The following is a 20,496-nucleotide window of genomic DNA, read 5'->3' on the forward strand; positions in this document are numbered from 1 at the left end:
AAGCGTTCTCAAGTTATCGTCCAGGAACCGTTTTAATTGTTCCTGGCCAATCTGACCTTGAACTTTGACCAAATGACCTCAAAATCAATAGGGGCCATCTGCTGGTCAAGATCAATCTCCCTATCAATTTTCCTGATCCTAGGCCCAAGCATCCCGGAAACCGTTTTACTGTTCCTGGTCACTGTGACCTTGAACTTTGACCTACTAATCGCAAAATCAATAGGGGTCATGTGCTGGTCATGACCAACCTTCCTATCAACTTTCACAATCCTAGGCCCAAGCAATCTTGAGTTATCATCCGGAAAAAATACAAGTATGAATTTTGATAAAATGATAGCAATGATTATAACATGCAAATGACACTGATCCAAACCCAGAATAGTACTTGAATAACATTAAATACATGATAATCTATTTATACAAGTTTTCTGATGACAAATAAAAATTCTCCTCAAAATCAATTTTTAACACGAACATCCATCTTTGTTCCCTTCATCTGACCCGGCCCTCCTTAAGCCCCGCCTCTCAGGACTGTCATGAATATGAACAACCTCTTCATTCTGGTAACCAGATCCGTAATTAGCCAAGTGTGGGGGCATCATTGGTTTGGAATTCTTCAATTTATGAGCCAAGGTCATAAATATTGCATCAACATGATTTGCCTTTTCATCATCTTTTGCAGACGTTTCAAATAAGGGCATGTTGTGCGTGTCGGCAAACTTTTGAGCTAGGTTTGTATTGACGGCTACTTTGTCCGTCATATCACATTTATTACCGACAAGTATCCGAGGAATTTGCTTGTTTAAACTGTGTCTATCACACTCATCTATCCAACCAGGAAGATTCTCAAACGACAACATCTTTGTAACATCGTACACGAACACAACTGCGTGGACATTTCTGTAGTAATGCTGAACCATACTTTTACGGAAGCGCTCTTGACCGGCAGTGTCCCACAGCTGCAGCTGAAAATCAAAACCAACTATTTTAGAATTAGATTTCTATAATGATTTATCACTGACTTTATCAGTATTTACTGCATATATTGGTATCATTAATGCAGTTCTTGGTTATCAACATTATTTTGTGGTTGTATAAGCAATGCAAACAGTAGAGTTATTAAACTTGTTAATTTTAAGTGCAATTGCTATATAAGTAGATTCATGGCTCCATGCAGCTAGAATGTTTCTACTGTCAAATCAGACACTTCATATCATTTTACTATAAAAGATTGCATATAGCCAGTACATACTTTCCAAAATAATTTTATATACATGTATGATCATCTTTCACGTATGAACATCAAATATTTACATTTTCGCTTGCCATTATGCCACACATTAAATCATTGCATTACTAATTCTAATGTCACTGATATATTTCATGAGTTAAACAGTGTCTTTCAATGGTTTTAACAGAATTTTATGTTTTCAGGTCTTTTTAATTGTTTTACATCTTTTTTTACACATTTCCACTATGTTAACATTTTGCCTTTTCTGTCTGCAGTCTGCTAAAAAGAGCAGTCCATACTGTGCATGTACATTTTCTTATTTATAGTTACCACCAGTAGTCTGTATGGGCAACTCTTTCAGAAGAGATAGTAATATTTTCAAAGAGGATATTGCAAGATACAGAAAGTGCTCCAATTCCAGAAGCATCTCTGGTACTTTAGTTGTGTCAGGTGTAAAGTATCCATACAGGGGACTCATCCTATTATTAGCAATTTTAATGGAGGAAAAGGGGCTCAAACAACTCCTGGTTTTGTAGACAGACAATGTGACCTCTGGACCACTTTGACCTACAGGTGTTAGACTTAATTTTTCTAACTGAGTTAATTTTAAAATTCAACTTGCCAAAATATGTATTATAGGAGTTATTTAACAAATTCATTTGAAACTAAAGCTGCTTTGGAGAAAAGCGCATGTCTCCTACAACTACCTAATCATTTAGATTGGCATTTCTTCTCCATTATGTATCTGAGTCAACCATGCACCAACACCGGTATCACTGGCATCAGTATTTTCAGTAATTCAAGGACCATAATTCCGAAAAGCCTGGGCCGATTTGGCTAGCTTTCAAACTTGGCCGAGGATTTATTGTCAAACACATTTGTAAAAGTTTGGTGAAGATCGGATGAGAACTGTTCGACTTGGAGCACGGATAAGATTTGTGACAGACTGATGGACGAAAACACACACACACACACAGACAGGAGTAAATCAATATGTCTCCCACCACAGTGGTGTGGGAGACATAATAATACACTGTCATATATTGGACATATTCTAATAGTTGACATCCGACACTACACAACTTCTATTTATATCATGTAACAAGATTAAATTCAATGCTTGGAACACTTAGTTAGCGTTTTGGGTTGCCCTACTGAACTTTTACTTTCCCGGACAAACAGGCATTTCCATATTTTTGTGTCTTTTGAGATAACAGTTCCCTCTAAGACAGAATGTATTCTGCTTTGAATAAAATATGTAAACTGGTTACAAATGATACATCCCATGGAAATATTCAGTTCAATGATCTCTCTTTGTAACCACTTTACCAGGTTATGTCTATGATACCCCATAAAGAATCAGCTGTTTTGAAGCCATGTTATGGTTTTGTAAATTTCTGTTGAGATATTAATGTAGCTGAGAACAAACAGCTCTGCCACTATTTGCCGAATGTTGAATGGAGTACTTCTAAGTAATTCTATTTTATTTTGGCAAGACAATATTATTGTGCACACTGTTTTTCTTATTAATCTTAAAGTCCCATAAGGCTTTAAATTTTATATTGAAAACAGATGATAAAGCTTCTAATTAGATGTTATGCAAAATTACATGGTTAGAAAGGCACTACTTGAAATACTGCACATGAACATATACATCTAGAGCTGTGAAGGGAGGTAATCAAAAACAATGTATTCAATAAAACCTTGTAATATGTTAAAGAACATTCCAACATAGGACAAATATTAAAGAAAACAATTACTGAACATTGGATTTCACAAGAAATGAATATATTTTGTGTTCATAATTTAAATGTGGCAGCCACATCGTTAACAAAGGCATTATGAGCCTTTAATTAAGTATCCTTATGCATATGACAAGTGAGTTGTTAGTGTTTCTATTTTTGGCATAGGTAGACTATTTTATTTGCATGATGTTGATTCCTTAAGATATTAATACAACAGGAAATAATAAGCACACCCGTTTTTTTTATTGGACATCATCCTGAACATTTATTCAGTGCAAAAGGAATTGCTTTTCTGTACATCTGTTGGGTTATTAAATTAATATGGGGAACCCAAAGGGACAGTGCTTCCCAGTGAAGAGCAGACATCATTCGACTGTCAGATCAAAAAGATTAACTATATTTTTCCAACAAAATCCTATGAGACTGAGTTCCATTTATCTGATAAATTGCTAAATGTTTTTACATAAACAAATGCTGTCAGAGGACATCCTTGTCAACTGAATGAATATAAAAGTCAACAACAGCACTGCAATGCAGAGCAATATACGCCCGCAGGTATGACCTTTGACCTCTTAGTGTGACTTTGACATTGAAGCGAGCCATCTGAAGCATATGCTAGGTGCACATCATCCCGATGTGGTGAACATTTGTGTCAAGATTCTTTAAAATCTTTCTAGCAGTTCAAGAATTACAGAGCGGACATGAAACATAGTCATATGACCTTTGACACCTAAGTATGATGTTCACCTTGAAGCTAGCCTCCCAGAACATGCACTCTGCATGTTGTCTCAGTGTGGTGAACATTTGTGTCAAGTTTCTTTGAAATCCTTCAAGGTGTTCAGGTATGACCTTTGACCCCTACATGTGACCTTGACCTTGAAGCAAGTCCTCTGAAACATGCGCTCTGCACATGATCTTGAAGTGGTGAACATAGGTGCAATTTTCTTTAAAATCCTTCAAGCAGTTCAAGAGTTACAGAGTGGGCATGAAACAAAGTCATGTGACCTTTGACCCCTAAGTGTGACCTTGACCTTGTAGTGAGCCATCCAGAACATGCATGCTGCATATTGTCACGATGTGGTGAACATTTGTGTCAAGTTTCTTCGAAGTCCTTCAAGGGATTCAAGAATTACAGAGCAGACACGAAATTGCTAACGGGACAGACGGACCAGTATCACAGAAGATAAATGTGTGAAGTTTCAACCTATTCCCGATTAGTGGGTACTGTGCTACTAGCTTGATATAGCCATTTGAATATTGTCCATGTAATCAAATGGCAGCCATTTTGGGCACAGTGACATCATTATTCTTTCCTTATGAAGTTATGAGGGCATTACCATATATGGAAAATCAGTGATTAACAACTAAGAGAAACATATTTTGTGGGCCATAATATGATATCAACCTTAGTATGTGTGTAAAAGTGTGTACCTGAAACTTAAGCTCCATGTTTAATTGTATTTAAAATTTTTTACCATAAATACAATAAATGGTAATGCCCATATAACGAAAGGACGACAACGTCACTGTGCCCAAAATGGCTGCTGTTTAATTAATTGATAATATTTAAATTGCCATATCATTTTTGTTTGTAGTCTGATTTTCAATTTTTTTTCCACCAAGTTATAGTATTTCTTAAATTCTTTCTAAATATATACATTGTCAAATGTTGAATATCCCTCTTTCAGATGTATTTTGACAGATTTTCCTTTATAAATTATTCCTAAATTTCATGACTTCAATGCTGATCAAAAAAAAAAAGACATACTGGTACAAAAGCAGTTTCGGTCATATAAAATAAAGGTTTTTTTTTTAAATGTATTTTTCTACAATGCTTCAGTTAATACTTTAGCTCTTTTGCTTTATGAAAACATAAATATCAATAGTGTTTAGTGCATGTGATAACACACAGAGGGGCTCCAAAATGGGTGTTTAAATTGCACTGAATTGGCTGACTACAAAAGCAGTTTCCGTCATCGATTTTTCTTTGAAAATCTAGACAAAGCACCATCCGTGCTTTTTCTAACCTTTCTGGTGAAATTAATTTATACAACAGTTACTGTCACTTCGCACAGCGCGCAGAATGTGTACCACTTACCTCTCTTGGATAAGAAAATTCGGCAGGGGTTCACTCAGGCCAAATAAATAGGTCCATTTCCCGTCTCCCTAACTACCCTCTTTTTTAACCCCTACATCCCAAACTTTTTATTGGGGATAATTTTCTGCCTTTCGATTTTTAAAAAATACTTCTGTTTCATTTTAAACCTTTCATGTTGTTTTGCTGAAATACGCGATTCTGATTGGTTGGCAGTTATATCAAAGATGGCAGCGCCAGTGTTGCTGGCTTCATCAGTTTCAGGGCTTCGATTTAAAGCTTTTTGCAAATATAAAATGGCCAAAAACTAACTTACAATTGTTCCAGATCAAAAATTAGTTAATGACATTGTCACGGTATAGAACTTGAATATTAAAACGGGGAGAAAGTGTGTAGGCGGCCGGGTAGCTCAGTCGGTAGAGCATCGGAACGGTATTCCGAGGCCCCGGGTTCAAGTCCCGGTCTGGCTGCACATTTTTCTCACCCTGTGACATTTGGCGCCGAACATGGGACCGTGACTGAATATATTCCGAGGCCCCGGGTTCGAGTCCCGGTCTGGCTGCACATTTTTCTCACCCTGTGACATTTGGCGCCTAACATGGGACCGTGACGGCATTACACTGGTTAGTCTCCGACGCCTGTAATTGCTTATATATAAAGTACCCACTGAAATTCGAGGACGAATTTCAAAATGGTGGAGAAATGTGTCACGGTATAGAACTTGAATATTAAAATGGGGAGAAAGTGTGTAGGCGGCCGGGTAGCTCAGTCGGTAGAGCATCGGAACGGTATTCCGAGGGAATACCAGTCGTTTCACCCCCTGGATGTTTCCCCTAGTTGTTCACCTCCCAAAACCCTGTTTTTTTCCCCCCATGTGAATATGAAAAGTATGATTGATTTTAGTTAAAGTTTCAGTTTAAATTATCTAAAATGAGGTTTAATCCTAAAAAGAATGGCTTTTAAACATGCAGTTATGATATATAATAATGTTATTTGATGTATGGTGTGTAGATAAATACGCAACTTTTTTTTTGTGATTGTTTTTTAATGTGTAAATAGCTATTCTGTTAAATTAAAAATTTTAAAAATTTTGTTTTTTCCCAAAACACTAATAATTAAAATCAGCAACACATAAATTTTAATTAATGTCATAATTTAATCATAAAAAGATATATTTGCTTGATGTAAAAAGTATGAATAAACAATTTATCACACCTTATTACAATTTGTTAAGTTACAAGTGTAAAAATAAAAGGACTATTTAATCAATTATCACTATCATGATTAACATGATTAAAGGGTCATTTTGCAGTGTAGTTCCAACAAATAAAAAAAAAGAAACCTGTAAACTTTTGTTAACTTCATTGAAGTAATGTCATACACAGATAAATCGGGATATTTATTAAGTTGATATTAACCTATCATATAAAATATTAATACATCAGATTTTTCTTGTTTCTTGATTAGTATAATAAGTTATTTTGAATTTTTTTTAAATAGTGCATTGAATGAAAAATTTTTTTGGGGCAATTTCACATTTTTTCTTTACAGGTATCTACGGTGGCATAGAGGGGACACAGGAAATATTTTATTATCAAACGTCCTATGCCCCCTCTTTTCCCAACGTGCTCAATAAAATAGATCCTATATAGATACGAACGTGATAGGTATCACATGCAAACGTGTTAGTCCCGTATGCGAACGTGATAAGCTAACACGTGCGAACATGTAGTTATCACATGCGCAACGTATTAATTAACACGTTCGCACGTGGAAGCTAACACGTGTCACGTGATAAAAAAACATTCCTATGTCATCTATGCACCATAGGTGCCTCACTGGATATCACGTCTTAAAACACGTGGCATGATCCCCCACCCAGTCACATTATACTGACACCGGGCTGACCAGTCCTAGCATATCCTCTTAATGCTGAGCACCAAGCGAGGAAGCTATAGTACCATTTTTTTTTTACGTCTGAAGAACTTTGTTTCACACTGAAGATAAGTAGAAAAATACAGTGGATGATAATTATACCTTAAATTAAAATTGTCAAAAATGAAGACTTCCACTGTATGTGGGTATAAGTTACAATTAGAAGAGTTCAGCTTTTAAAATTGAATTCACTGCCAATTTTGTAGAATTATTCATTATTAAAATGAAAAATTCAAAATTTTTAGGACATATGTTTTACTTATTTAGTTACAATTAGAGGGTAATGGATGTTGAGGTTGAACCAGGTATCATCGTAGACCAGCTCAACCAATCCTTTAGGGCCCTTTTATGTGTATAGATAAAAGTGGTCATATTTGTTAAAAATATTTATGTGATATTAAATATAAGTTTTTTGTTTTTTTTTCAAATACGCTTACATATGTGTCATTGATGATTACATAAGGACTATGTGTATGAATGAAAGTGGTGATACTTGTTAAGATATTATGTGATTTTTTCAAATGTGCTTATTTTTAAAGGAAATAGTTCAGTGATGTGTAATATAATAAAATATCGGGAAAATTTACAATTGTTTCCTTGTTTAATTTAATAATGAATTAAGAATGACCTTTCTGTCTTTAGTTATACTTCGTCTGGAATGTAGACTGTGTATCAAGTGTCAGCTCCCAATCAGTGACACATTAATTTCACAGGAATTTATAGGAATTCACACCTCCCTGAGTAGCCTCTCCCCAACCCAACTAGCAAAACCTTAAGCTTGCCATTTTGTCTTTAACACCCATTAAAATTCGGTATTTTGGTTTTCTTTTTTTTTTTTTAAATTCTATATTCTGAAATAAATATGCATTTTTTACATTCCTGAAATAAGTCTTTTTGGGTGAAATGATGCTTTTTCAGATATTAGTTGTAGTCCTTGTATTGATATAACTAATTAATTTTCACCGATTTTTTTTCCATTTGACTCAAGTTATCTACAATTTTCCCTAAAATAAACATTAATGCAATTCATTTTATTGAATAATTTACAAATTTAACTATAATCTGTAACAATTTTTAAAATACTACAGATTATTATTAAAAACATAATCAAAATTATTCTGTAATTCAAGAGGTATAATAAATTTTCTAAGTTTTCTAAGGTTATGTAGTGAAATAAATAACAATTTTTTACTGAATTTTATTTTCAGTTTGACTCAAAGTCTTCTACAGCCATTTTTTGCCTAAAAAAATAGTTCAAGGCCAATTCATTTTATTCAATAACTTTACAAAAGGAATATTTATAATTTAATTTTTATCTTTTTGGAGTTTTTAAAAAAATTATCTTAAATGTTTTTGAAATACATCTGACATTTTAATTCAAATAGGACCTATAAACCAGGGTTTTTTTATAAGACTATAGAATTATTCTAAATAACTTACATCAACTCATTTTATATTTCCAAAACTAATAAACAAAGTTGCTATATGTGAATAACGTATCGTGCTCAAGTTCTGCTGACTTTTATGCTTCTTTGGGCAACATGAGGACTGCTAAACTACCTGAGACCATTATCCAATGATCACTTTTCAAGTATCAACGAGTGAGATACATTTAACCCCCCTATTAATCATATATAAACATAATCAGGGGATTGAAACATTAGGGTGAAACAACAGGAGGTGAAAAGTTAAAGGGGAGAAAAGTCTAGGAGGTGAAACGTCTAGGAGGTGAAACGTCTTGATACCTTCCGAGGCCCCAGGTTCGAGTCCCGGTCTGGCTGCACATTTTTCTCACCCTGTGGTCTATGCAACTGGTAAATAATTATCAAAATTTCAAAGTAAAAGTATTTCTTATTTGAAATCTCAGCTGTTCACCTTTAGTTGCTCTGGCTCAACATCAACAAGTTTTTCACGAAAGTCAACTCCAATTGTAGCTTCTGTTTTGTCTGGGAACTTTCCACAACAGAATCTATATGTAAGACAGGTCTTGCCTACATTTGAATCGCCAATGACAATAATTTTGAAAATTCGTCTTTGTACTTGTTTTTCCAAGACTGTGACGGAGCTTTCATTTTCAAGATCCCTCTGCATTTCCAACTTTTCAATCGATGCCATATCTATAGTTCATTAAATGTGAAATTTTTTGTACTTTGAACGTTTAATCTGCTGGTATATAAGGGGCCGTTATTCTTTTAAAGTTTAAAAGGACATATTTGTGAAAAAATTTCAACTTCGTCACCACTGGGGGCGGCCATATTTGTTGTTGTTGTGGCGCACTCGCATTTCAACGGGAGAAATTATTTATCATATCTCATAAAATGCGGTCAATTTCGCTTATTTGCGCAGTTGTTTTTGACAACATAAGTGAAAATGTAGAAAATGTTTATATTTTTTGCATCTAGTTTAATTCGAATATCTTCGAGATAAGTCAAACGGGACTTTGCGAGATTTAGCTCCATCTTGGAATTTCCACGAGGTTTCTCAGAAAAAAGGGCAATAGTTTGAGGGCCTATTAGTCCTGCCCAAAGTTCAAAATGCCCACGAAAAATCCATTACCTCCTAAAGAGAATGCTCTGTTCAAGCGCATTCTGGTAGGTTTCAAGATATGTCGTTCATTGATTTCTTAGGTTAATGACATGAAGTTTGACACTGAAAGTGAAAAAAAGGGAATTTTTCTTGTTACTGAATTTCTCGGATACGGATATGTCTTGACGAAGTTATTGCTTCCATATTTAAGGCTGGATATTTCTGGCTCTTGATTATTTTATGATTGGTGTCTCTTAACCATTCTGTACTGTGGCTTCTGTTTCTTGGGCCCTGCTAGCAGCAAACATTTCAAAATTATGAACTGAGCACAGGCTCTGTCCACAAGTATTCATCGTCTTGATCACACTACGTCTTGTCTGGAGTGCACAACATCTAGTTTCCACCACTAACATCAAATTGTGAAAGCACGTTTACACGTCTAAACAAGTCTGTGTCTTGTTAGTCCAATTTTCGATATCGACATTATAGGATAAATCCCGTTTTCCGGTATAACCACCAATAAACGCTCGTTCCCAGTGAGAGGGGTATCGGCCATTATGCTATATAGCGGTAGTGTTTAAGATTATCCTTTTTCAAGGTTTGAACAAAGAAAATGAATAAAAAAAGTATTGCAGATAGTCATAAAACAATGTTGTAATTAACGTTTAGTAAAAATATCATCAAACTTTACTTTATTTTTGAAATTCTATCTTTATTCTATATTGCCGTGTCTGTGGCTGAACACCAAAGGTGTGAAATTTTTCGCATCTTTTAAGGTTAACAAATTATTTTTGCAAAAAATTTGTTACCGAGGTCGTAAAAAAATTTTTTTCATCGTCAGAAAGTAAGAACTTTCCTAAATCCTAATCTTCTGGCAAATATAATCGCTAATATCGCAGCATGCCCACTCATTTTTAAAGTTGAGGGTACATGTACCCCCTGCTTTTACAAAATAGGGGTACACTTCAAAATTTGGGGGTACACTACATGGCAGATCTGAAAATTTTCTATTTAACTACTGAAATTTGTATTATTTTTTTTTCATGCAGAACTCTCGTGGGTGGGGTATAACAGATGAGATCAATTTTAGAAAATTTAAAATGTTTTCAACGTTAAATAGGACACTTCTGACATCAACCAAGATCGCTCCTAGTCATACTAAAATTAGGGTGTTGTACGATTACATCGAACTATCGATGCATTGCGATAAGTGTCCTAGCATGCATCGACAAGAAAAGTCCGATCACCGAATAACATTCAGCGATAGTTCCTTAACATCGAAGGTTCGGTAAGTTTTGGACTAAATTTTAGTAAATACGAAATAATTTATAATTTAAACCAAGAAACAGAGCCAGCTTTCATTTGCGCTCGGAAAATGTTAACGTTTCCATTACATATTACCCTCACGAATTTAAATACCATTATAGGACTGAGAAGTTGGGAGATAATTAATGAGAATTTTAGTTCTTCAGAAATTTGATTAAATATATTTAAATACTGTTAATTTAGATGAGAAAATGTATTATGGACATGGAGAAAGAAGGCTACTTTATTATACAGCAAATGTCGGTAGGGTCTTATTGTGTGGCACTTAATCGATCCGTTAATTTCCTTCTTTTCGATGCTTTGGGTTATTAAACATTGTTGACATTTCACAAAATGCGATTCGTCTGAGTATACCTGCATAGGTTTAGTGTTGTATTATTGTTCAAAGCCAAGGAAGCAAGAAATATTTAAGTTTAGAATTATTTTGTCCGTTTCAGTTATACCAAACATTTAATGTGTGTTACAGCAATTTTAAAACAGGTCGTCTCCTTACACTGTGTAAAATGCAGTTGGTGCTTTCATGTCTAAATATGATGGGCGGATAATATTGATAAGTATGCAATAGTAACTGCAATAGAATAGTTCAATAGTTTTTAAGCAATATCAATGTATTGGGCAATCAGTCAAAATTGGCCTCCAATAGTCACCCTACTAAATATAAATACGTTTTCAACAAGGTTAATGTATTCCCAATTTCGTGAACGGTACACGATTCGTCCGAAATAACATACAGTCAACTGAAGACTGGTAAAAATCGCCGATCAATAATAATGCCCAAACCAACTATTACAAATATGCAATGTGCATCAAAATTGCAGTTAAATATCGAAAAATAAAATACTGTAAACTGGTGCAAGGGGGCGTGGGCAGTGTTGCATTTTCCATTACTGCTCATGAACAGACTCAATCAAACCGAGTGCAATTTTCACTGTTTGCCTTGTTTTCTGTGCTTCCGAGGGATCTACTTTTCAGATTTTATTTTTTTGCTGAGTTTATTAAAGCTAAAATGCCTTTTTGCACTTCGTATCCATTCTTCTTTTTTTTGCACACGACCCGTGTGACGTCCGACTAAAACAGTTACCAAACCCCTCAATGCAGCTGACAATTACGCCGAGAATTCGGTGATGGAAACGAAATTATCACGTCCATGGACTGGATCTGCGTTTTAGACCATACCAAACAATTGGCAAGACTAGTGCGCGATGAAATAAACAGCGATTTGGCAGCTGAACAGGAGTTCCGAATCTCTGCGTGCATGTACCCTCAACAAGTGATTTTTATGCGTGCAATTGATATTCTGTGCGTGATTTACGTACTGCAGTGCATGAATGGGCATGCTGTATTCTACACGGTCTTTATATCGGTTAATCTCGCGAGTCCCCCTGACCCTATTTACGGAAATACCGGAAGACAGGATTTATCCTATAATGTCGACATGGTCAATAGGCATTTGGTGCATTTGTTTGGTAAATAATGTTGATATATATTATCAAAAATATTTATAGACAGTCCAGTCCAGCACCCACTTATTACAACTGACTGATTGAAGGTAAACACCTTGGCGTTGCTGTATTTTGCAATGATGGTTGTTTCACGCTCTTTTTTCTGTCACAGGGCTAAATAGATTAGCAATCCCGGCGTAGGTTCTTACTCTCTTTATTTAAGCCTAAAACATAAAAACATGAAATTAGCAATCCTGATAAAATAAAGATAAAATAATACAAAATTGCACAAACGATAATTTCACACGTTGGCAAAGAAATACAAAATACAATAATAATGAACAATATATCGTAAATATCTCTTACCACATGATCTAAAGAATTGACTATTTCAAAATGATTTGAATTTCTAGTCAAATAAATTTTTAATCCCCCGCCACAAGTGGTGGGGGGTTATAGGAATGGTCTTCGTCCGTCCTTCTGTCCTTCCGTAACATTTTGTGTCTGCTCTGTATCTCCTAAACTCCAGACCTGGGATTTTTCAGGACTGGTCCTGATTTCAGACTTTTAAATGCCAGAATTTTCCTATATAACTTTATTGAAAATGGGATTTCAGGCTTGAGAATGTAGATTTTCATGATTTTGATTTCTGACTGAATCCCAGGCCTGAAACTCCTTGAAGGATTTTCATGAAACTTGGGTCAAATGATCACCTCATCAAGACGATGTGCAGAACCCATGAGTCAGCCATGTCGGTTCAAGGTCAAGGTCAAAGGTTTGAGCCTTCCATTTCGTGTCCGCTCTGTATCTCCTAAACCCCTTAAAGGATAATCATAAAACTTGAATCAAATGATCACCTCATCAAGATGATATGCAGAACCCATGAGTCAGCCATGTTGGGTAAAGGTCACAAGGTCAAAGGTTTGAGGCTACCATTTCGTTTCCGCTCTGTATCTCTTAAACCTCTTGAAGGATAATTATGGAACTTGGATTAAATGATCACCTCACCAAGACGATGTGCAGAATTGATGAGTCAGCCATGCCGGCTCAAGGTCAAGGTCACAACTTTAAGAGTCAAAGGTTTGAGCCTTCCATTTTGTGTTCATTCTGTATCTCCTAAACCCCTTGAAGGATTTACATTAAACTTGGGTCAAATGATCACCTCTTCAAGAACTCATGAGTCAGCCATGTCAACTCAAGGTCAAGGTCACAACTCAAGGTCAAAGTTTGAGCTCTGTATCTCCTAAACCCCTTTTAGGATTTTCATGAAACATGGGTCAAATGATCACCTCATCTAGACGATGTGCAGAATTCATTGGTCAGCCATGTCAGTTCAAGGTCAAGGTCACCCTTTCACTATCCATACCAGTGGCGGGGGTTTTAGCTGTCTTTCAGACTGCCTTGTCCATCTTGTAAGAGGAGACTGTTCTGAGGGCCGAAGGAATTTGGCACTGGAAAGTGCAAAGAGAATGAAAAGAACAGACCAATGTATTTCTTTCATTCTCTCATTCAAACATGTAAGACAAACAAGATGATGTGCAGAACCCACGAGTCAGTCATGTTGGGTCAAGGTCAAAGGTTTAAGGCTACCATTTTGTGTACGCTCTGTATCTCTTAAACCTCTTGAAGGATAATTATGAAACTTGGATTAAATGATCACCTCATCAAGATGATGTGCAGAATTGATGAGTCAGCCATGCCGGCTCAAGGTCAAGGTCACAACTTTAGAGTCAAAGGTTTGAGCCTTCCATTTTGTGTTCATTCTGTATCTCCTAAACCCCTTGAAGGATTTACATTAAACTTGGGTCAAATGATCACCTCATCAAGAACTCATGAGTCAGCCATGTCAACTCAAGGTCAAGGTCACAACTCAAGGTCAAAGTTTGAGCTCTGTATCTCCTAAACCCCTTTTAGGATTTTCATGAAACATGGGTCAAATGCAGGGGTCAAATTTAACAATAGTTTGTACTAGCTGAAATTAGCTAGTGCCCTTTTTGATCACTAGCTAAAATGAAAAGCTACCGGCTGAAGTTAATAATATTTAATTACTCTATTTATATATTATTGGCCAAAACTTACTGACTCATGAGTTCTTGATCAGGTGATCATTTGACCCAAGTTTAATGTAATTTAATTTTCGTCGGGCTACCAAAAAAATACTGGCGGAAGCCCGCCGGGCAACCATAAATTTGAAGCATCAGTAGCCTGGTTATTGTATATTTTACAAAACTCCCCAACAAAATCATCAACATCCGGTCGTTTACTCGGTTGTAACTTGCAATAAACAACTTTCCATGTGTACTGATTAACGGGTCGTAAACCGTCCTATTAGTTTAACCCCGCCCATTTATCGATAATTTCAACGGTGGCTGCAGAAGCAGTCTCCGCCTACGAATATCAAATATGCAAACTATCGTGGACTGGTCTCCGCTTGACTAATCAAAGTCGACCGATTTAACGATAGTTAATTATGACCGATGTACCAGTCAAAATCTCTAAATTCAATCGGATCCTCTCGTACATTACCGACGACTGATTATGATAGGTACCACGCTTTCACTGCTTCGACAGTTCCAGGGGTGTAAAATTCCACTCGCCCGCTCGCATTGGCGAGTGAAAGTCTGAGTAGGACGAGTGGACCTCGCCGTATACTCGACCGATCGGGCGAGTGGTTTTTTACGTCCTTACTTTACCAAAATTCAGAAATTACAACTCCAAAACGTCTATAAACTTTGAGATGGTTCAGTCGCTACCTGGATTGACTGGAATTTACCCGCGAATCGTAAAGATATCAAAACGTCATGCCGGTAATTTTCCATTCCACAAGCACGTGCGACCTATCGTCATATCTAATTTACATCGACACGTACACAAAAACCGTGCGTAGTGCATTCATTTTTTAACATTTTCGCTTCAAGTTTTCAACACCTCTTGAGAAATAATACTGTTTGAATTCTATAATGATTATAATAAGATATCGACAGAAATGTAGGCAAAATTCTATAAAAACGGTCGAATTTTCATATAATCATTTGTAAAAATTCAAACAGCGCGATCTTAGTTACTTAGTTCTTTCTAAAAGTAAATAAATGATGAATACTCTGGGCATAAAATTCAGACTTTTGACCAGAAAGTACAAAAAACAGAATAAAAAATTCTTAAATAATGAAAAAGCGGCAGCTATTACAATACATGGAGTAAAACGATTTTTGGCAAACAGATTTCTGTTAGTGCGGCAGGATAGGTTACGTGACCTCGTGAACGTAAATAGAAATGCGATTTTAAAATAAAGCAATGTGATGTCATTGCAGTTTTTAATAAGTTTTAAATGAATCTTTGTACATGTATTTTTTGACCAACAATTTAAAAGTTTTTTTTGTCAAACAATAATGTAAATTCCCTGAGGGCAAATAGGTCACATAGGTAGTATATCCACTATAGTAACTATCGTTTGAGACATTTACCTTTTATACGGGATATAGCACATTCGCTTTTGATAAATTAAAGAAGACAACTTTTTATTGATTTCTATTTCTCAGCAGTTTTAAGAACCGATGCGGTACGATCAGACAGTGATGTGTCACATGGCGCGAAAACATGACGTAATGCCATGACAATCTCGAGCAAAAATACCGCTTTGATCTCCGCTTCAGATGTCAAGATACTGACACACTTCTTTCAGCTCTTTCAGGGGGTGTAAATTGATCATGAAAACAAGGTCTTAGTTTATCAACTGAATAATTACCGATAATCATTAACGTTTTTTTCCTCTCTTTCAACACGGGTGGATGGACGATGATTATTTAGACACTTTTCAAAATAAATATTTTTCGGGAAATAATACTATTGTACATAATACTCCTTTCATAAAAGTGACAGTATTAAAAGTGTCAATTATTAGGGCGAGTGGCTGTTCACTAAGGGCGAGTAGATATTACTGGCTACTAGTCCTGCAGGACGAGTGGTGTGAAAAATAATTTTACATCCCTGAGTTCAAAGGCTGGGAACCAGCGTAAAATGAGTCATTAGTAACATGTCTGTCAGCATGTGCGAAAAACACGTAAAACATAAAAACTGTCAATTTACTACACGAGTCTTTTGTATAATGCCGATTTCTTTGGTTAATACCATTTCATGTTATGTGAACATTTAACTAGAGATTATAGAATGTTTATAGAATGTCAAATACTCAAGTTGATCTCAATATTGACACAGGTGGCAGTATCATTGATTGGTCACCCCTTCCCCACCCTAAGACCCCTGATACCACCCTGAAAAAAAATCTGACATTCTCAGGTGTTCCTTAATATTCCCACCCTACAAGACCCCTGATACAATCCTGAAAAAAAATTTAACTATCAAAACAGTAGTTTGATAGTTGAAAAAAAAATTGCTGGGTTGTATCAGGGGTCTTGTAGTGTGGGGATATTAAGGAACACCTGAGAATGACAGATTTTTTTTCCGGGTTGTATCGGGGGTCTTAGGGTGGGGAAGGGGTGACCAATCAATGATACTGCCACCTGTGAATATTGACAGTGACTTGCAATTTAAATACATTTTGTGAACATCTAATAATTGATTACCGGTATAGAAAGTATAAATACTCAAGTTGATCTCAATACGGACAGAAATTTACAATTTTAATATTTTAAGACTTTTAAGTTGTAAACTAAGAGATACTTGTGTGAAAATGTTTCTTTAATAAGATGTTGTATTAACTTCAACTTGTACTTCTATATTATGATTAAAGAGAATGAAATGTTTATCTTTGTGTTTTTAGATTTCTGTTATTAACAAAATATTGTTAAAGACCAATCTTATTCTCACATCTCAGTAAGTCGGGTACGGATAGAGCAAGTTAGTACTTTCATGGTTAATTTTCTGGGCAACTACAAGAAAATGCTGGGCTACCAGAAAAAAATTCTGGTAGCCCAGTGGGCTACCAGTAAAATTATAGATTTGTCGGACACCGGTAGACTGTTCTGAGGGCCGAAGGAATTTGGCACTGAAAAGTGCAAAGAAAATAAAAAGAACAGACCAATGTATTTCTTTCATTCTCTCATTCAAACATGTAAGACAAACAAGATGATTGGACAAACACGACAAGTGTTCACAAAATTGCACGGACAGACACATGGATAAATTGCCTCGGGAACTTCCGTTAATATCCGTGATATAACGTACATTACCGAGAAGCCCCGATTCAATAAAATAGCAGATGATGCAACATAATAAAAACCTGAGGGACACTATTGGAAATTTGGCACATGGTTAAGTATTATTTTCCCCGCTCTGGAAAAGACTTTATGCACGGCGCACGTTACTATTAAGGATAAAACAGCCTGTAAAATTTACGACCCGTGACATTTCAACCTAAAAAGATAGCCAAATATCCGCATGCCAGCAACACCCTACAAATGTATCTCTCAGATCCTGGGTGGATAATTTTCATGTTGTTGATTTTTCGAATGTATGTGGTTGTATTTCATTTGTAGAAGCTTTTACAGGGTTTTTTTGTTTCTTCTTTGATAATAGCCATTAATAGGCCCTTTTCCCTCAGAAAATAGGCCCTTTCCCCTCAGAAAATTTCCTTTAAATCATGCAGTTTTCCCCAAAAATTGACTTGACATCAGGTTTTTTGTATTCGCCTGTGCCCAAATTATTTAATATCTGCAAAAGAGCTTAATAGTATATCTTTGGATCTGCCTCAGTTTGAAAGGGTCATTTAATTTGATATTGGTTTGTTATCTCTGTATATGTTTTTCTTAAATGGCTGACAAATATTTTCCAGAAATGTTATGAACAGAAACAGTACAGAAATGGATTGAAATTTTCCAAACAGATTTTGACAAATCCAAAATTTGCAGAACATGGAGGTAAGAATTGGTTTTAAATTCGGCCATTAGAAGAATAGTGAGAACTTTTCCATTCTCTCGAGCGTATGCAACACACTTCGGTTAAAATTTTGTGTACAAATTCATATCTCAATTGCCATTGCATATATTGGATCGGAACTTCGCAGAAGGCTTCCTAGTCATCAAACCTATTGACCTAACCAAGTAAGGCTACACTTGGGTTAGATTATTGAAAATTATGGCCTTTTTTCGACCAAAAAATTGGTTCAAGTTGTGAACAACTTGCTATCTAACAACTACATTTGTAAAATTGAACCTTCCCAGCAAACAACCTTCCTGAAAAAAGGAAATGAGAACTCTTTATTTGAATAAGATACATATGAATTTTTTTTACTAGAAAATTTGGTTTCAATATTGCATCATTTGAGATGCTTCAGTGATGTTTTGGTTGTATTACAGAGACCCTGGCTATGAAAGGACTGACACTGAACTGCCTTGGCAGGAAGGAAGAAGCGTATGACTATGTTAGACGTGGACTGAGAAATGATCTACAGAGTCATGTCTGTATCCTTTACCAGTAAATGTTGTTCACTTTCCAGCTGTGTGGTATATATCATACAATACATTCATACTTAAAACAGAGAGTGTGTTGTGACTGCTGCAACACAATCCTGTAAAACTGAAATCTCTGTTGGTACTTGATCAGGCTTTTGTGGCTTATGGTAAAGACTGCGTTCGTCACATGGATTCTTTGCGTTGTTTTATTTCATATCTTACCAACAATGTGGAAAAGTTCCATTTCATTCGGTTTTAGAGTCGAGTTAAAAGTTTGAACAGCAACAACCATTTCAACCAAAATCACAGCAGCATTATATCCCATGAATATTACCTATTGCCTGCCATCTGTATCAATTACCACCAGACAATAGTACCAATAAGAAATGTTATTCCCATCCATGTTTCTCATGTTCCTGCAAACAGATACATGCCACTGGCTCAGAATGACAGTGCCAAATTTAATGGGATACAAAAAAAATGCTGATGAACCATAATGTGCAAATAATTGATTGGCCTGGCATAAAGGGACTAACCCACACATATTAGGCGAAAAATAATTTCAGAAATCCATAAAAGTGTTCTGAAAGTGACTATTGATATAAACTTATAGACAAAGATTTTTTTAGCTTACCTGAGCATGAAGTGCTCAAAGGTGAGCTTTTGTGATCGCCCTGTGTCCGTCGTCCGTCTTCGACAATTTGACTGTTAACACTAGAGGTCACAATTTTGGCCCAAACCTAATGAAACTTGGTCAGAATGTTACCATTAATAAAATCTTGGATGAGTTCGATATTGGGTCATCTGGAGTTAAAAACTAGGTCACCAGGTCAAATCAAAGGAAAAGCTTGTTAACACTTAAGAGGTCACAATTTTGGCCCAATCTTAATGAAACTTGGTAAGAATGTTACCCTCAATAAAATCGTGGACGAGTTTGATATTGGGTCATCTGGGGTCAAAAACTAGGTCACCAGGTCATACCAAAGAAAAAGCTTGTTAACACTAGAGGTCACATTTTTGGCCCAATCTTAATGAAACTTGGTCTGAGTGTTACCCTTAATAAAATCTTGGACATGTTTGATATTGGGTCATCTGGGGTCAAATTTAGGTCACCAGGTCAGATCAAAGGAAAAGCTTGTTAACACTGTAGAGGTCACAATTTTGGCCCAATCTTAATGAAACTTGGTCAGAATGTTATCCTCAATAAAGTCTTGGACGAGTTTGATATTGGGTCATCTGGGGTCAAAAACTAGGTCACCAGGTCAGATGAAAGGAAAAGCTTGTTAACACTGTAGAGGCCACATTCATGACTGTATCTTAATGAAACTTGGTCAGAATGTTAATCTTGATGATCTTTAGGTCCAGTTACAATCTGGGTCATGTAGGATCAAAAACTAGGTCACCAGGTCAAATCAAAGGAAAAGCTAGTTTACACTGTAGAGGCCACAATTATTACCATATCTTAATGAAACTTGGTCAAAATGTTAATCTTGATGATCTTTAGGTCAAGTTTAAATCTGGGTTAGGTAAGGTCAAAAACTATGTCACCAGGTCAAATCAAAGGAAAAGCTTGATAACACTCTAGAGGCTACATTTATGACTGTATCTTCATGAAACTTAGTCAGAATTTTAATCTTAATGATCTTTAGGTCAAGTTTCAATCTGGGTCATGTCGGGTCAGTGACTAGGTCACCGGGTCAAATTAAAGGAAAAGCTAGTTAACACTTTAGAGGCCACATTTATGACCATATCTTTATGAAACATGGTCAGAATATTAATCTTGATG

General features: G+C 35.9%; 2 protein-coding genes across 3 annotated transcripts in view; one reads left to right on the forward strand and one right to left on the reverse strand.

Moving 5' to 3' along the window:
- Nucleotides 1-307: 307 nt before the first annotated feature.
- LOC123556703 (putative Ras-related protein Rab-33) lies at nt 308-9,286 on the reverse strand. Its single transcript, XM_045347618.2, has 2 exons — nt 8,882-9,286; nt 308-965 (listed from the first exon to the last, which is right to left on the reverse strand). The coding sequence occupies exons 1-2, from the start codon at nt 9,119-9,121 to the stop codon at nt 465-467; spliced, it is 741 nt and encodes a 246-aa protein (XP_045203553.2). The 5' UTR covers nt 9,122-9,286; the 3' UTR covers nt 308-464.
- Nucleotides 9,287-9,439: 153 nt separating this feature from the next.
- The window catches only part of LOC123556702 (N-alpha-acetyltransferase 15, NatA auxiliary subunit-like), a 46,191-nt gene continuing 35,134 nt past the window's right edge, over nt 9,440-20,496 (forward strand). For both annotated transcript variants that reach the window (XR_006687515.2, XM_045347616.2), the window contains exons 1-3: nt 9,440-9,597; nt 18,092-18,176; nt 18,615-18,719. Coding sequence is in view for 1 of the 2 variants with exons in the window: in XM_045347616.2 (XP_045203551.2) it covers nt 9,541-9,597; nt 18,092-18,176; nt 18,615-18,719 (247 nt within the window). In the remaining variant the exon portion in view is untranslated. The remainder of the gene's footprint in view (nt 9,598-18,091; nt 18,177-18,614; nt 18,720-20,496) is intronic.

This window comes from Mercenaria mercenaria, chromosome 5, assembly GCF_021730395.1.
Source record: "Mercenaria mercenaria strain notata chromosome 5, MADL_Memer_1, whole genome shotgun sequence".
Lineage (NCBI taxonomy): Eukaryota > Metazoa > Mollusca > Bivalvia > Venerida > Veneridae > Mercenaria > Mercenaria mercenaria.

Excerpts from the sequence above, each read along its gene's own strand:
- LOC123556703 (XM_045347618.2), bottom strand. The coding sequence starts at position 9,121 with ATGGCATCGATTGAAAAGTTGGAAATGCAGAGGGATCTTGAAAATGAA. Across the intron at positions 966-8,881 it reads TTGAGCCAGAGCAACTAAAG|CTGCAGCTGTGGGACACTGC; the intron begins GTGAACAGCTGA and ends TTTGATTTTCAG.